Consider the following 16,495-nt stretch of genomic DNA (forward strand, 5'->3'; position numbering starts at 1 on the left):
ACCGACCATGACCTCAGTAGAAAAAATTAAAAGAAGAAAAAAATCACCCATCTCACACTTCTCGAATAAACATCTTCTCCAAGAAAACCACATATTCAGCCCAAGGACTTAAACAGGCAGCTGCATGCGAAGAATACATTGTTGAATCAACACACGAGAGGGACAGAGGAATGACAGTTACCTGGTTCAGCAAACCAAGGTCCTTGAGGAAGCGACCCAGGATCTCACACATGTCTGCCACCCTTGGTAACGCAATCTGACCATCTGAAGTTAACACAATCAGCAGAGCATCAGACACAGCTGTAAACATGCTATGAAAATATGTGTGCAGAACAAACACAATGATATGTGTGTAGAACAAACACAATGATATGTGTGTACAACAAACACAATGATATGTGTGTACAACAAACACAATGATATGTGTGCACAACAAACACAATGATATGTGTGTACAACAAACACAATGATATGTGTGTACAACAAACACAATGATATGTGTGCACAACAAACACAATGATATGTGTGTACAACAAACACAATGATATGTGTGCACAACAAACACAATGATATGTGTGCACAACAAACACAATGATATGTGTGTACAACAAACACAATGATATGTGTGTACAACAAACACAATGATATGTGTGTACAACAAACACAATGATATGTGTGCACAACAAACACAATGATATGTGTGCACAACAAACACAATGATATGTGTGTACAACAAACACAATGATATGTGTGTACAACAAACACAATGATATGTGTGTACAACAAACACAATGATATGTGTGTACAACAAACACAATGATATGTGTGCACAACAAACACAATGATATGTGTGTACAACAAACACAATGATATGTGTGTACAACAAACACAATGATATGTGTGCACAACAAACACAATGATATGTGTGTACAACAAACACAATGATATGTGTGTAGAACAAACACAATGATATGTGTGCACAACAAACACAATGATATGTGTGCACAACAAACACAATGATATGTGTGTAGAACAAACACAATGATATGTGTGTAGAACAAACACAATGATATGTGTGCACAACAAACACAATGATATGTGTGTACAACAAACACAATGATATGTGTGTACAACAAACACAATGATATGTGTGTAGAACAAACACAATGATATGTGTGTAGAACAAACACAATGATATGTGTGTAGAACAAACACAATGATATGTGTGTAGAACAAACACAATGATATGTGTGTACAACAAACACAATGATATGTGTGTACAACAAACACAATGATATGTGTGTACAACAAACACAATGATATGTGTGTACAACAAACACAATGATATGTGTGTACAACAAACACAATGATATGTGTGTACAACCAACACAATGATATGTGTGTACAACAAACATAATGATATGGATTCTACTGCAGCGTAGCACCGTGCTCATACCGCAGTTGAAGCAATAATCGAAAATTTCAGACATAAATTTTCATTTGATTAATATACTTACCCAACTCACATATAGCAATTTACTTCAGTCTAGCGCTAGGACGCTGTATCGCATCACCTTGGTAACAAGGGAGGCAACCCTAAAAAAAGAGCTACCTTGACCCTGTAACAGGACAAAGTCACGTGACTTTCCGACCTAGCACTAGACTGAAGTAAATTGCTATATGTGAGTTGGGATAAGATATGTAATTTAATGATATGTTTTTTTCCACAGTGGTACCCCCACCTCCTGTAAAACCACCAGTAACCAAAGAAAATCAACAAACAGGAGGGAGTCTCAAAATGGAGGTAAATTTACAGGCATAATGCAAGGACTGACAAGAGGGGTCCCACTGTACAGACATAATACAGACAATCTGAGAAGGCAAGGACTGACAGGTCCCACTGTACAGACATAATGCAGACAATCTGAGAAGGCAAGGACTGACAAGAGGGGTCCCACTGTACAGACATAATGCAGACAATCTGAGAAGGCAAGGACTGACAGGTCCCACTGTACAGACATAATGCAGACAATCTGAGAAGGCAAGGACTGACAGGTCCCACTGTACAGACATAATACAGTGACAATCTGAGAAGGCAAGGACTGACAAGAGGGGCCCCACTGTACAGACATAATGCAGACAATCTGAGAAGGCAAGGACTGACAGGTCCCACTGTACAGACATAATACAGAGACAATCTGAGAAGGCAAGGACTGACAAGAGGGGCCCCACTGTAGAGACATAATGCAGACAATCTGAGAAGGCAAGGACTGACAAGAGGCGTCCCACTGTACAGACATAATGCAGACAATCTGAGAAGGCAAGGACTGACAGGTCCCACTGTACAGACATAATGCAGATAATCTGAGAAGGCAAGGACTGACAGGTCCCACTGTACAGACATAATGCAGACAATCTGAGAAGGCAAGGACTGACAGGTCCCACTGTACAGACATAATGCAGACAATCTGAGAAGGCAAGGACTGACAGGTCCCACTGTACAGACATAATACAGAGACAATCTGAGAAGGCAAGGACTGACAAGAGGGGCCCCACTGTACAGACATAATGCAGACTATCTGAGAAGGCAAGGACTGACAAGAGGGGTCCCACTGTACAGACATAATGCAGAGACAATCTGAGAAGGCAAGGACTGACAGGTCCCACTGTACAGACATAATGCAGACAATCTGAGAAGGCAAGGACTGACAGGTCCCACCGTACAGACATAATGCAGACAATCTGAGAAGGCAAGGACTGACAAGAGGGGTCCCACTGTACAGACATAACGCAGTGACAATCTGAGAAGGCAAGGACTGACAGGTCCCACTGTACAGACATAATACAGAGACAATCTGAGAAGGCAAGGACTGACAAGAGAGGGGTCCCACTGTACAGACATAATGCAGAGACAATCTGAGAAGGCAAGGACTGACAGGTCCCACTGTACAGACATAATACAGAGACAATCTGAGAAGGCAAGGACTGACAAGAGGGGTCCCACTGTACAGACATAATGCAGACAATCTGAGAAGGCAAGGACTGACAGGTCCCACTGTACAGACATAATGCAGAGACAATCTGAGAAGGCAAGGACTGACAGGTCCCACTGTACAGACATAATGCAGAGACAATCTGAGAAGGCAAGGACTGACAGGTCCCACTGTACAGACATAATGCAGACAATCTGAGAAGGCAAGGACTGACAAGAGGGGTCCCACTGTACAGACATAATGCAGACAATCTGAGAAGGCAAGGACTGACAAGAGGGGTCCCACTGTACAGACATATTGCAGACAATCTGAGAAGGCAAGGACTGACAGGTCCCACTGTACAGACATAATACAGACAATCTGAGAAGGCAAGGACTGACAAGAGGGGTCCCACTGTACAGACATAATGCAGTGACAATCTGAGAAGGCAAGGACTGACTGGTCCCACTGGACAGACATAATGCAGTGACAATCTGAGAAGGCAAGGACTGACAGGTCCCACTGTACAGACATAATGCAGACAATCTGAGAAGGCAAGGACTGACAAGAGGGGTCCCACTGTACAGACATAATGCAGACAATCTGAGAAGGCAAGGACTGACAGGTCCCACTGTACAGACATAATGCAGACAATCTGAGAAGGCAAGGACTGACAGGTCCCACTGTACAGACATAATGCAGAGACAATCTGAGAAGGCAAGGACTGACAGGTCCCACTGTACAGACATAATGCAGACAATCTGAGAAGGCAAGGACTGACAAGAGGGGTCCCACTGTACAGACATAATGCAGACAATCTGAGAAGGCAAGGACTGACAGGTCCCATTGTACAGACATAATGCAGACAATCTGAGAAGGCAAGGACTGACAGGTCCCACTGTACAGACATAATGCAGACAATCTGAGAAGGCAAGGACTGACAGGTCCCACTGTACAGACATAATGCAGACAATCTGAGAAGGCAAGGACTGACAGGTCCCACTGTACAGACATAATGCAGACAATCTGAGAAGGCAAGGACTGACAGGTCCCACTGTTCAGACATAATGCAGTGACAATCTGAGAAGGCAAGGACTGACAGGTCCCACTGTACAGACATAATGCAGACAATCTGAGAAGGCAAGGACTGACAGGTCCCACTGTACAGACATAATGCAGAGACAATCTGAGAAGGCAAGGACTGACAGGTCCCACTGTACAGACATAATGCAGAGACAATCTGAGAAGGCAAGGACTGACAAGAGGGGCCCCACTGTACAAGGCAGTGCCATTGTCCTAACACAGTTTAAAAACTCTACAAACCTTCTTCCATTCTCTTGGTGGCATTGAAGTAGGCCTCAGCCATGGTGGCTTTGTCAGCTCCAATGAACTGCCAGTAGGATATCAACTCTGCACATCTCCCCCTACAGGCAGCAGAATAAAATTCAGTGAGTGGCTCATGTCCAAAGTATCTGCTAACATTGAGCGTTTATAGATTTCTTTTACTCTCTGCTAAACTGGGTGGGAGAGGAATGGAAGGAGGAAAAGCAGCAGAAAATGAGAATGAGTGAAAACGAGAATGAGGAAAACAGAACTTACTCAGCATTAACACATTTCTTTTGCTCTCTATTAAACTGGGAGGAAGAGTGGTGGAAGGGGGGAGAGAAGCAGAGAGTGAGATTGAGCTAAAAAGAGAATGAAAGAGAGAGACAGGCTGACCGACAGAGAATGAGAGAGAAAGAGAGAGCCTATTTATCCGTTTGTGTGTGAGTACTTTATTGCCTGTCCATTGTCAGCGTGTGTGCACCTGCCTGTCTGTGGGTGCGTGTGTACCTGCCTGTCTGTGGGTGCGTGTGTACCTGCCTGTCTGTGGGTGCGTGTGTACCTGCCTGTCTGTGGGTGCGTGTGTGTGTATTCACCAATTTGTGACTGAGTAAGTGTGCTTACATGAGAGCAATACACAATTTAAAAATACTGGGAGTGATTGCTACACTCACTTGGCATACATGTGCTGAAAGATGCAGAGGTTGAGGATGCAGGAATGAAGAACGTCCTTCCTCCCCTGCTGCTTGATGAGCCAAGGTAATTCTTCTGACACCCTACCCGTCACCTGGCTAGATCTGCAATTCATACAACACATGTGAAAACTCTCTCTTATAACACATATGCACAAACGCATGTGTACAACATACACATTCAATGACCAAAGCAAAAAAATCGTCTAAAATAAATTACATTTACATACTCACCCACAAATATGCCTGTTATACTTGTGCACAGAAGACCATCTGTTTCAGTGAGAAGTCACACTTTCAGGAAGTTGACTGGACTACGATGTGCTAGATGTCACTCACTCTACTGTCTGGTATTGGCAGCTATTTTACAATGTGCTAGATGTCACTCACTCTACTGTCTGGTATTGGCAGCTATTTTTTGAAGAGGGAAAATAATCTTACTGTAAACTTTGACTGAAGTAGTCGACCAGTTCCTGCCTGACACTGGCCAAAGATGCTCCCTCATCGTCACCATAGCAGAACTCATGAACAGCACTTTGTGCCTGAAGATCACACAGTACCATGGAGCACAATTACAACATTTTATGGCTGACCATTACAATACAAGGTTTTATGGCTGACCATTACAATACAAGGTTTTATGGCTGACCATTACAATACAAGGTTTTATGGCTGACCATTACAATACAAGGTTTTATGGCTGACCATTACAATACAAGGTTTTATGGCTGACCATTACAATACAAGGTTTTATAGATAAAAAAAATAAGCAGACAAAAGAAAATAAGACCTGTGGATAACCTGTATCATACATGAGATCAAATCAAAGTCCAGTATTAAATGTAGAAAATAAGACCTGTGGATAACCTGTATCATACATGAGATCAAATCAAAGTCCAGTATTAAATGTAGAAAATAAGACCTGTGGATAACCTGTATCATACATGAGATCAAATCAAAGTCCAGTATTAAATGTAGAATTTTTTTGTTTGCTAAACGGTAACCTGAAACAAGAGTTTATCTAAGTTAAACTGGTCAAAATAAAAATAGTGTGTCCCATTCAACAAAGTGGTTAAAATAATGAACATTATGTATCAATTGAACATTGGACTTCCCTTCTTTGAGCATTGTGATGTCAGGATTCGATCAAACCTCTTATTTAGGGAACTGTCCAAGGCCTACATGTGTGTCTGTGTGCACTCAATCATAAAAAATAAAAAGAATTGTAACTAAAACGGATCAATACATGACATTTGACACAGATTGAGAATGTCATTGGTCGTCGAGACCGCACAAACAAGGCTACAGATATCAAGTACTGCACACAAGGAAGAAATGCACACAGCTTTAAATACCTGTTGGTGCGCAAAAGTGAGAAGGCCTCCTTGATACTTGAGGATGAGGTGTGTGGTCAGGTAGTGTGACATGTAGCACAGGTGAACGCTGCTTAACCCTGGCATCAGCTCCAGTACTTCATTTTCATGCATGCCACAGCGACTGGCACACATGTACTTCAGCATCTGAAAGGGGCAGATAGAGTGACATACATGTCTAACAGTCAGACGGCGAGAGATACCTAAAACATGGTGTCCTTCGATCTGTACCTGATTCCACGACAGGAAGATAAGCTACAACAAGTCGCGTAAGGCGAAAATACAACATTTAGTCAAGTAGCTGTCGAACTCACAGAATGAAACTGAACGCAATGCCATTTTTCGGCAAGACCGTATACTCGTAGCATCGTCAGTCCACCGCTCATGGCAAAGGCAGTGAAATTGACAAGAAGAGCGGGGTAGTAGTTGCGCTAAGAAGGATAGCACGCTTTTCTGTACCTCTCTTTGTTTTAACTTTCTGAGCGTGTTTTTAATCCAAACATATCATATCTATATGTTTTTGGAATCAGGAACCGACAAGGAATAAGATGAAAGTGTTTTTAAATTGATTTCGACAATTTAATTTGGATAATAATTTTTATATATTTAATTTTCAGAGCTTGTTTTTAATCCAAATATAACATATTTATATGTTTTTGGAATCAGAAAATGATGGAGAATAAGATGAACGTAAATTTGGATCGTTTTATAAATTTTTATTTTTTTTTACAATTTTCCGATTTTTAATGACCAAAGTCATTAATTAATTTTTAAGCCACCAAGCCGAAATGCAATACCGAAGTCCGGGCTTCGTCGAAGATTACTTGACCAAAATTTCAACCAATTTGGTTGAAAAATGAGAGCGTGACAGTGCCGCCTCAACTTTCACGAAAAGCCGGATATGACGTCATCAAAGACATTTATCAAAAAAATGAAAAAAACGTTCGGGGATATCAATCCCAGGAACTCTCATGTAAAATTTCATAAAGATCGGTCCAGTAGTTTGGTCTGAATCGCTCTACACACACACACAGACAGACAGACAGACAGACAGACACACACACATACACCACGACCCTCGTCTCGATTCCCCCCTCTACGTTAAAATATTTAGTCAAAACTTGACTAAATATAAAAAGGACTCAAGTTTCAAATACAGTTGCAAACACATGTGCAATCACACACCCACGACCCCAAACCATGCATGTCAATCACACACCCACGACCCCAAACCACGCATGTCAATCACACACCCACAACCCCAAACCACACATGTGCAATCACACACCCATGACCCCAAACCATGCATGTAAATCACACACCCACGACCCCAAACCACGCATGTCAATCACACACCCACGACCCCAAACCACGCATGTCAATCACACACCCACGACCCCAAACCATGCATGTCAATCACACACCCACGACCCCAAACCACGCATGTCAATCACACACCCACGACCCCAAACCACGCATGTCAATCACACACCCACGACCCCAAACCATGCATGTCAATCACACACCCACGACCCCAAACCACACATGTCAATCACACATCCACGACCCCAAACCATGCATGTCAATCACACACCCACGACCCCAAACCACACATGTGCAATCACACACCCACGACCCCAAACCACACATGTCAATCACACACCCACGACCCCAAACCATGCATGTCAATCACACACCCACCACCCCAAACCACGCATGTCAATCACACACCCACGACCCCAAATCATGCATGTCAATCACACACCCACGACCCCAAATCATGCATGTCAATCACACACCCACGACCCCAAACCATGCATGTCAATCACACACCCACCACCCCAAACCATGCATGTCAATCACACACCCACCACCCCAAACCATGCATGTCAATCACACACCCACGACCCCAAACCATGCATGTCAATCACACACCCACGACCCCAAATCATGCATGTCAATCACACACCCACGACCCCAAACCATGCATGTCAATCACACACCCACGACCCCAAACCACACATGTAAATCGGCACCTGAACACACACAAACATACATTAACTGAATAATCCTTTTTGAGAAAGAAAAACACGCGCACACAAAAACATGTCATTTTCTTTGTGGAATGGAACCGGGTCTGTGCTATGCCAACTCTGTCAAACTACAAACACAAAGAAGTAAATATGCCAGACAGCTCCTACTGCTCTCAGACAAAACAATTGAGACTGTCAGGCACAGTCAGAAAAATCTGCACATTCAAACAGGTAAACATACCTGCTGAAACTGTCCCTTGTTTTGTGGTGTGTCCAAGTGGCCAACCATCAGGTCCAAGACACACAGGTACAGGCTGTGGCTGTCTGAGGAGTCCAGCAGGTACGTCAGGTGCTTGTTCACCTCCTGTTTCCCAATACTGCACACGCACGCACAGACATTGTATTCAAGCTTGGTTGGGCTACAGCAGGAATAACCTGACTGAGATGGGTCATTATACTGAAAAGAGTGTCAGCTTGTGTATTTTCTTTCAGAACGTAACATTCTTAACTTTGGGCTAACTCTAGACTATTCCCTTGGGTCATTTAAATTGGTGCTGTACTGCAAGTGATCAAGTTCTTGGCTAAGTACGCTTTGAAGAATCTTATGAGAACCTACCCTGCCAGGTGCCTGGCCAGCACCATGATGTAGAGGGGACAGGAGGTGGGCAGGGTGCGACAGTGGGTCAAGATGCGTGAACCTACCCTGCCAGGTGCCTGGCCAGCACCATGATGTAGAGGGGACAGGAGGTGGGCAGGGTGCGACAGTGGGTCAAGATGCGTGACTCGGACTCGGCGTCCAGCCCGGCGTCCAGCGTGGCCAGCTCTGCGCGCATCAATTCCCGCACGTTCTTCGTTCCCAGGCAACCCAGGTTGACCGTGGGCCAGGATCGCCAGGCCTGAGGGCAGGTGCTTTCTTGCACCGAGACGATGACACGGGCATCCACGGGCAGCGGGTCCAGCAGCCACTTCAGGTGCACGTCTGCTTGCTGAGAGAAAAAATGTTCACGCAAATAGTGATCAAGTATTTACCAGGAGCAAAGAGCTAAACACACTTTTTCCAATCAACATGATGAAAATATATTAATTTGAGGGACGAGTGGAAGGCTTGACATATCATAAATGAAGTCAACAGCAGACCAAAGGTCCTGTTGATGACACATAACAAGATAAACAAAGGTGCTGTTATAGGCTTAATAACAATTCACGAGAAACCTAACTCACTGAAAATTTGTCAACTGAGTCCAGCACTAGGACGACACCACCTGGAGTTTTGGCGGACACCCTTTCCAGCCACCTGGGGAACTCTTCCACCAGCCGCACAGGGTCACAGGTCAGTGCTGGGGGCGTGCTCACATGCTGCATCAGCTGAAAATACAAATATCCAGTGTGCCGTACAATTAATATCCAGTGTGCCGTACAATTAATATCCAGTGTGCCGTACAGTTAATATCCTGTGTGCCGTACAGTTAATATCCAGTGTGCTGTACAGTTAATATCCAGTGTGCCGTACAATTAATATTCATCGTGCCGTACAATTAATATCCATCGTGCCGTACCGTTAATATCCAGCGTGCCGTACAATTAATATCCAGCGTGCCGTACAATTAATATCCAGTGTGCCGTACAATTAATATCCAGTGTGCCATACAGTTAATATCCAGTGTGCCGTACAGTTAATATCCATCGTGCCGTACAATTAATATCCAGTGTGCCGTACAATTAATATTCAGTGTGCCGTACAATTATTATCCAGTGTGCCGTACAATTAATCAGAAAGCTCTGGTCAAAATGTTTTACAGTAAGAATCTGAACAAAATGTTGTATCTGCACTAAAACTAGCATGTCACATAACAAGAAAACATCATAATCTGCAGGTTTGCGAAGTTACAATTTACATGTGCAGCACATCACAATGTGCAGTCAGCGCTTCTTTTCCACACTTTGTGTGTGTCTGACAGAAGGAAAACAACAGAAACTAAACAATCAAAGAAATAAAGGAAGCATGTTTCCATTGACTAACAGACATACTGTAGACTGAGAAGTAAAAACTGGCAGCCCAGGAAGCAGGCGTTACCTGAGCCGTGAGTCTGCGTATCATGATGATGGGGTCAGCGCCGATGGAGGAGGGGGAGTCCACAAAGTGGTACAGGACTAGCATACTGGAGCTCTTCTCCTGCTGCAGCTGTATCCTGTCATACAGGTGAGAACACTTTGTATCCTGTCATACAGGTGAGAACACTTTGTATCCTGTCATACAGGTGAGAACACTTTGTATCCTGTCATACAGGTGAGAACACTTTGTATCCTGTCATACAGGTGAGAACACTTTGTATCCTGTCATACAGGTGAGAACACTTGTATCCTGTCATACAGGTGAGAACACTTTGTATCCTGTCATACAGGTGAGAACACTTTGTATCCTGTCATACAGGTGAGAACACTTGTATCCTGTCATACAGGTGAGAACACTTGTATCCTGTCATACAGGTGAGAACACTTTGTATCCTGTCATACAGGTGAGAACACTTTGTATCCTGTCATACAGGTGAGAACACTTGTATCCTGTCATACAGGTGAGAACACTTGTATCCTGTCATACAGGTGAGAACACTTTGTATCCTGTCATACAGGTGAGAACACTTGTATCCTGTCATACAGGTGAGAACACTTTGTATCCTGTCATACAGGTGAGAACACTTTGTATCCTGTCATACAGGTGAGAACACTTTGTATCCTGTCATACAGGTGAGAACACTTGTATCCTGTCATACAGGTGAGAACACTTTGTATCCTGTCATACAGGTGAGAACACTTTGTATCCTGTCATACAGGTGAGAACACTTTGTATCCTGTCATACAGGTGAGAACACTTTGTATCCTGTCATACAGGTGAGAACACTTTGTATCCTGTCATACAGGTGAGAACACTTTGTATCCTGTCATACAGGTGAGAACACTTGTATCCTGTCATACAGGTGAGAACACTTTGTATCCTGTCATACAGGTAAGAACACTTGTATCCTGTCATACAGGTGAGAACACTTGTATCCTGTCATACAGGTGAGAACACTTGTATCCTGTCATACAGGTGAGAACACTTGTATCCTGTCATACAGGTGAGAACACTTTGTATCTTGTCATACAGGTGAGAACACTTTGTATCCTGTCATACAGGTGAGAACACTTTGTATCCTGCCATACAGGTGAGAACACTTTGTATCCTGTCATACAGGTGAGAACACTTGTATCATGTCATACAGGTGAGAACACTTTGTATCCTGTCATACAGGTGAGAACACTTGTATCCTGTCATACAGGTGAGAACACTTGTATCCTGTCATACAGGTGAGAACACTTGTATCCTGTCATACAGGTGAGAACACTTGTATCCTGTCATACAGGTGAGAACACTTTGTATCCTGTCATACAGGTGAGAACACTTGTATCCTGTCATACAGGTGAGAACACTTTGTATCCTGTCATACAGGTGAGAACACTTGTATCCTGTCATACAGGTGAGAACACTTTGTATCCTGTCATACAGGTGAGAACACTTGTATCCTGTCATACAGGTGAGAACACTTGTATCCTGTCATACAGGTGAGAACACTTTGTATCCTGTCATACAGGTGAGAACACTTTGTATCCTGTCATACAGGTGAGAACACTTTGTATCCTGTCATACAGGTGAGAACACTTGTATCCTGTCATACAGGTGAGAACACTTGTATCCTGTCATACAGGTGAGAACACTTTGTATCCTGTCATACCGGTGAGAACACTTGTATCCTGTCATACAGGTGAGAACACTTTGTATCCTGTCATACAGGTGAGAACACTTTGTATCCTGTCATACAGGTGAGAACACTTGTATCCTGTCATACAGGTGAGAACACTTGTATCCTGTCATACAGGTGAGAACACTTTGTATCCTGTCATACAGGTGAGAACACTTGTATCCTGTCATACAGGTGAGAACACTTGTATCCTGTCATACAGGTGAGAACACTTGTATCCTGTCATACAGGTGAGAACACTTTGTATCCTGTCATACAGGTGAGAACACTTTGTATCCTGTCATACAGGTGAGAACACTTTGTATCCTGTCATACAGGTGAGAACACTTTGTATCCTGTCATACAGGTGAGAACACTTTGTATCCTGTCATACAGGTGAGAACACTTTGTATCCTGTCATACAGGTGAGAACACTTGTACAATGAAGCTACAGTCAATTAGAGATGTACTTGTTTAAAACACCACATCTTTCTATTGAAATTCTTTCCTCTTACTTCTACTGCTTTTCTACAGCACCCCTGATCATATTACAGAAATGTATGAGTAAAGTTCAAGTCTGTACTGACTGATGAATCATGAATAAGATTTAGAGGTAAATCCAAAAACCAATCATACAAACAAAACAACCATAGGCATTACAAGTTACAAGACATTGATTTACTACCAAAAACATTAGTTATTTACGGTAAAACATTTCAACAAGTAAAGCCATAAAATAAACAACTCACAGAAAATATCTGACTAAATCCAACCAACCAGAAAACCTCAAAGTACTATTCAAGCATAGTTTGTTCATCTGTCCCTCTGCTTTTTCTACAGGGCTTACCATCTAGACAGAAGCAGGGAGCGGCCCGACCCCGAGGAACCACTGACCAGCAGTGGAGGTACGGGACCTGCTGAGGCCACATGGGCAGTCAATCGCTCGTACAGCTGCACAATAGATGTCAAATACTTATATTCCACAGTTTCCATTGTAAAATACAATCCATAATAACCCTAACAATCCATAATAACCCTAACAATCCATAATAACCCTAACCCTAACAATCCATAATATCAAATCCATGAAATTTCCCAGGTTGTGCCCATTTTTTCTTCATCCTTAAAAGCATAGTAATGGTTAAGTCAGACTGCAGACGCCACCAAGTTGTGGACAGATATAATATACTGGTTTTTCTTCATCCTTAAAAGCATAGTAATGGTTAAGGTAAGACTGCAGACGCCACCAAGTTGTGGACAGATATAATATACTGGTTTTTCTTCATCCTTAAAAGCATAGTAATGGTTAAGGTAAGACTGCAGACGCCACCAAGTTGTGGACAGATATAATATACTGGTTTTTCTTCATTGTCATTCTCTCAGCATAATACATGTACATGTATTTTGTTTTTGTGCGGGTATTCTTCTTTTGTATTGTATGGGGAGATTTATATAGCGCTTGACGTTCTCTAAGCGCATTACATATTAATTTCTGCCGTGTGAGATGGAATTTTTTACACAATATATCACGCATTCACATCGGCCAGCAAACCTCAAGCCTATTAGGGCGAGCATTCACCTTTCACGGCCTTTATTCCAAGTCACACGGGTATTTGGTGGACATTTTTAGCTATGCCAATACAATTTTGCCAGGAAAGACCTTTTGTCAATCGTGGGATCTTTAACATGCACACCCCAATGTAGTTTACACGAAGGGACCTCGGTTTTTCGTCTCATCCGAAAGACTAGCACTTGAACCCACCACCTAGGTTAGGAAAGGGGGGAGAAAATTGCTAACGCCCTGACCCAGGGTCGAACTTGCAACCTCTCGCTTCCGAGGCAAGTGCGTTTACCACTCGGCCACCCAGACCCAGATCTTCTGATTTAATCATGATGCCAAGGAGCACATAAGAGGGAGGCCTGGCACCTCTGTCTTCATTACACAACAACAAATGTCCAATATTCTTTCCAAAGGGCAAAAGGCACAAAGCATTTTTTTTTTAAAACCTGTGGATATCAAAGCTTACAGCAATGCACCTTTTCAAAGCCTAGCTCACAGCTGGAATGCACAGCATGGTTCAAGGCCTCCAGCTGCTGACAGTCACAGTGCTGGTCCCACACAAGACCCCCACACACCATGCCTGCCTCAGGACCCTCCCCGAATCCAAGGTCTTCACTGGCACTGGCCTCGCGAGCATCAACTCCCAGCTCCTTCACACAAGCCAAAATGTGTGAGCAATTGTAAATTTACAAACAGGCATATAGAACTGAAAGACAGAACAGTATGAAAAAAAAACCTAAACAGAGAAAATACTAAGCTGTTATGATTACGTCCTCGCAACGCCACTTCACTTTGGTCAGCTGACTGTTAAAAGTGGGGCTAAAATATGCATGTATGCTTTTGTAAGCAATTAAATGCTTACAAATAGGCATTTAGAACTGAAAGAATGAAAATATTGACATAAATACCCCCCAAAACATGGTACATACTAACCTGTTTTGATTACCTCCTCGCAACGCCACTTCTTTTTGGTCAGCTGACTGTTAAAAGTGGGGCTATCACTATGCGTGTGTGCTTCTTCACAAAGACTACACTAAGCAAATAATGCTTGTCAAGGCAGCTAATAAATGCAGTTACTTCCCTTCCGCCAAGTGAATTAGGATGGGAACTAAGCTTATTTTTGTTTTAAAGACAATGATTATTTTGAAAATCATCTATGTTTCAAATTACCATCTTCTTGAATCTTGACACTTGAAATCTCTATTCTCTTGAGAATGACAATTAATAACAGAAAAGAATGCAACAATCACTGAAAGGAAGCTACTCACTGCTCTGAGTACTTTCTCCACTTCAGTGAAAACAATCTCCATTGTCCTGGTGGCGGAGGACAGACCATTGACAATTTTTGTATTGCCACTCTCCCTGATCTTGCTGCGTAGTTCCTGAGTCTCCGACAGCAACCCTGACTGGCTGGGTCTGCACACAGTAACATTGTTTTCCCTTTATGTTTCCCTCCATCTTAATCCAACCCTGACTGGCTGGGTCTGCACACAGTAACATTGTTTTCCCTTTATGTTTCCCTCCATCTTAATCCAACCCTGACTGGCTGGGTCTGCACACAGTAACATTGTTTTCCCTTTATGTTTCCCTCTATCTTAATCCAACCCTGACTGGCTGGGTCTGCACACAGTAACATTGTTTTCCCTTTATGTTTCCCTCCATCTTAATCCAACCCTGACTGGCTGGGTCTGCACACAGTAACATTGTTTTCCCTTTATGTTTCCCTCCATCTTAATCCAACCCTGACTGGCTGGGTCTGCACACAGTAACATTGTTTTCCCTTTATGTTTCCCTCTATCTTAATCCAACCCTGACTGGCTGGGTCTGCACACAGTAACATTGTTTTCCCTTTATGTTTCCCTCCATCTTAATCCAACCCTGACTGGCTGGGTCTGCACACAGTAACGTTGTTTTCCCTTTATGTTTCCCTCCATCTTAATCCAACCCTGACTGGCTGGGTCTGCACACAGTAACATTGTTTTCCCTTTATGTTTCCCTCCATCTTAATCCAACCCTGACTGGCTGGGTCTGCACACAGTAACATTGTTTTCCCTTTATGTTTCCCTCCATCTTAATCCAACCCTGACTGGCTGGGTCTGCACACGGTAACATTGTTTTCCCTTTATGTTTCCCTCCATCCTAATCCAACCCTGACTGGCTGGGTCTGCACACAGTAACATTGTTTTCCCTTTATGTTTCCCTCTATCTTAATCCAACCCTGACTGGCTGGGTCTGCACACAGTAACATTGTTTTCCCTTTATGTTTCCCTCCATCTTAATCCAACCCTGACTGGCTGGGTCTGCACACAGTAACATTGTTTTCCCTTTATGTTTCCCTCCATCTTAATCCAACCCTGACTGGCTGGGTCTGCACACAGTAACATTGTTTTCCCTTTATGTTTCCCTCTATCTTAATCCAACCCTGACTGGCTGGGTCTGCACACAGTAACGTTGTTTTCCCTTTATGTTTCCCTCCATCTTAATCCAACCCTGACTGGCTGGGTCTGCACACAGTAACATTGTTTTCCCTTTATGTTTCCCTCCATCTTAATCCAACCCTGACTGGCTGGGTCTGCACACAGTAACATTGTTTTCCCTTTATGTTTCCCTCCATCTTAATCCAACCCTGACTGGCTGGGTCTGCACACAGTAACATTGTTTTCCCTTTATGTTTCCCTCTATCTTAATCCAACCCTGACTGGCTGGGTCTGCACACAGTAACGTTGTTTTCCCTTTATGTTTCCCTCTATCTTAATCCAACCCTG

At 43.1% G+C, this 16,495-nt stretch overlaps 1 protein-coding gene across 1 annotated transcript in view; it reads right to left on the reverse strand.

The window, feature by feature from the left end:
- LOC138960414 (nephrocystin-3-like) overlaps positions 1 to 16,495 on the reverse strand; it is a 59,230-nt gene that overhangs the window by 33,927 nt on the left and 8,808 nt on the right. Inside the window, exons 8-19 of the mRNA XM_070332322.1 lie at positions 14,999 to 15,146; positions 14,207 to 14,380; positions 13,017 to 13,120; positions 10,468 to 10,582; positions 9,615 to 9,758; positions 9,096 to 9,379; positions 8,635 to 8,770; positions 6,343 to 6,507; positions 5,429 to 5,529; positions 4,970 to 5,092; positions 4,296 to 4,396; positions 182 to 264 (exon numbers count right to left, since the gene is read on the reverse strand). Of these exons, the coding sequence (XP_070188423.1) occupies positions 182 to 264; positions 4,296 to 4,396; positions 4,970 to 5,092; positions 5,429 to 5,529; positions 6,343 to 6,507; positions 8,635 to 8,770; positions 9,096 to 9,379; positions 9,615 to 9,758; positions 10,468 to 10,582; positions 13,017 to 13,120; positions 14,207 to 14,380; positions 14,999 to 15,146 (1,678 nt within the window). The remainder of the gene's footprint in view (positions 1 to 181; positions 265 to 4,295; positions 4,397 to 4,969; positions 5,093 to 5,428; positions 5,530 to 6,342; positions 6,508 to 8,634; positions 8,771 to 9,095; positions 9,380 to 9,614; positions 9,759 to 10,467; positions 10,583 to 13,016; positions 13,121 to 14,206; positions 14,381 to 14,998; positions 15,147 to 16,495) is intronic.

Source organism: Littorina saxatilis, linkage group LG2 (assembly GCF_037325665.1).
Source record: "Littorina saxatilis isolate snail1 linkage group LG2, US_GU_Lsax_2.0, whole genome shotgun sequence".
Lineage (NCBI taxonomy): Eukaryota > Metazoa > Mollusca > Gastropoda > Littorinimorpha > Littorinidae > Littorina > Littorina saxatilis.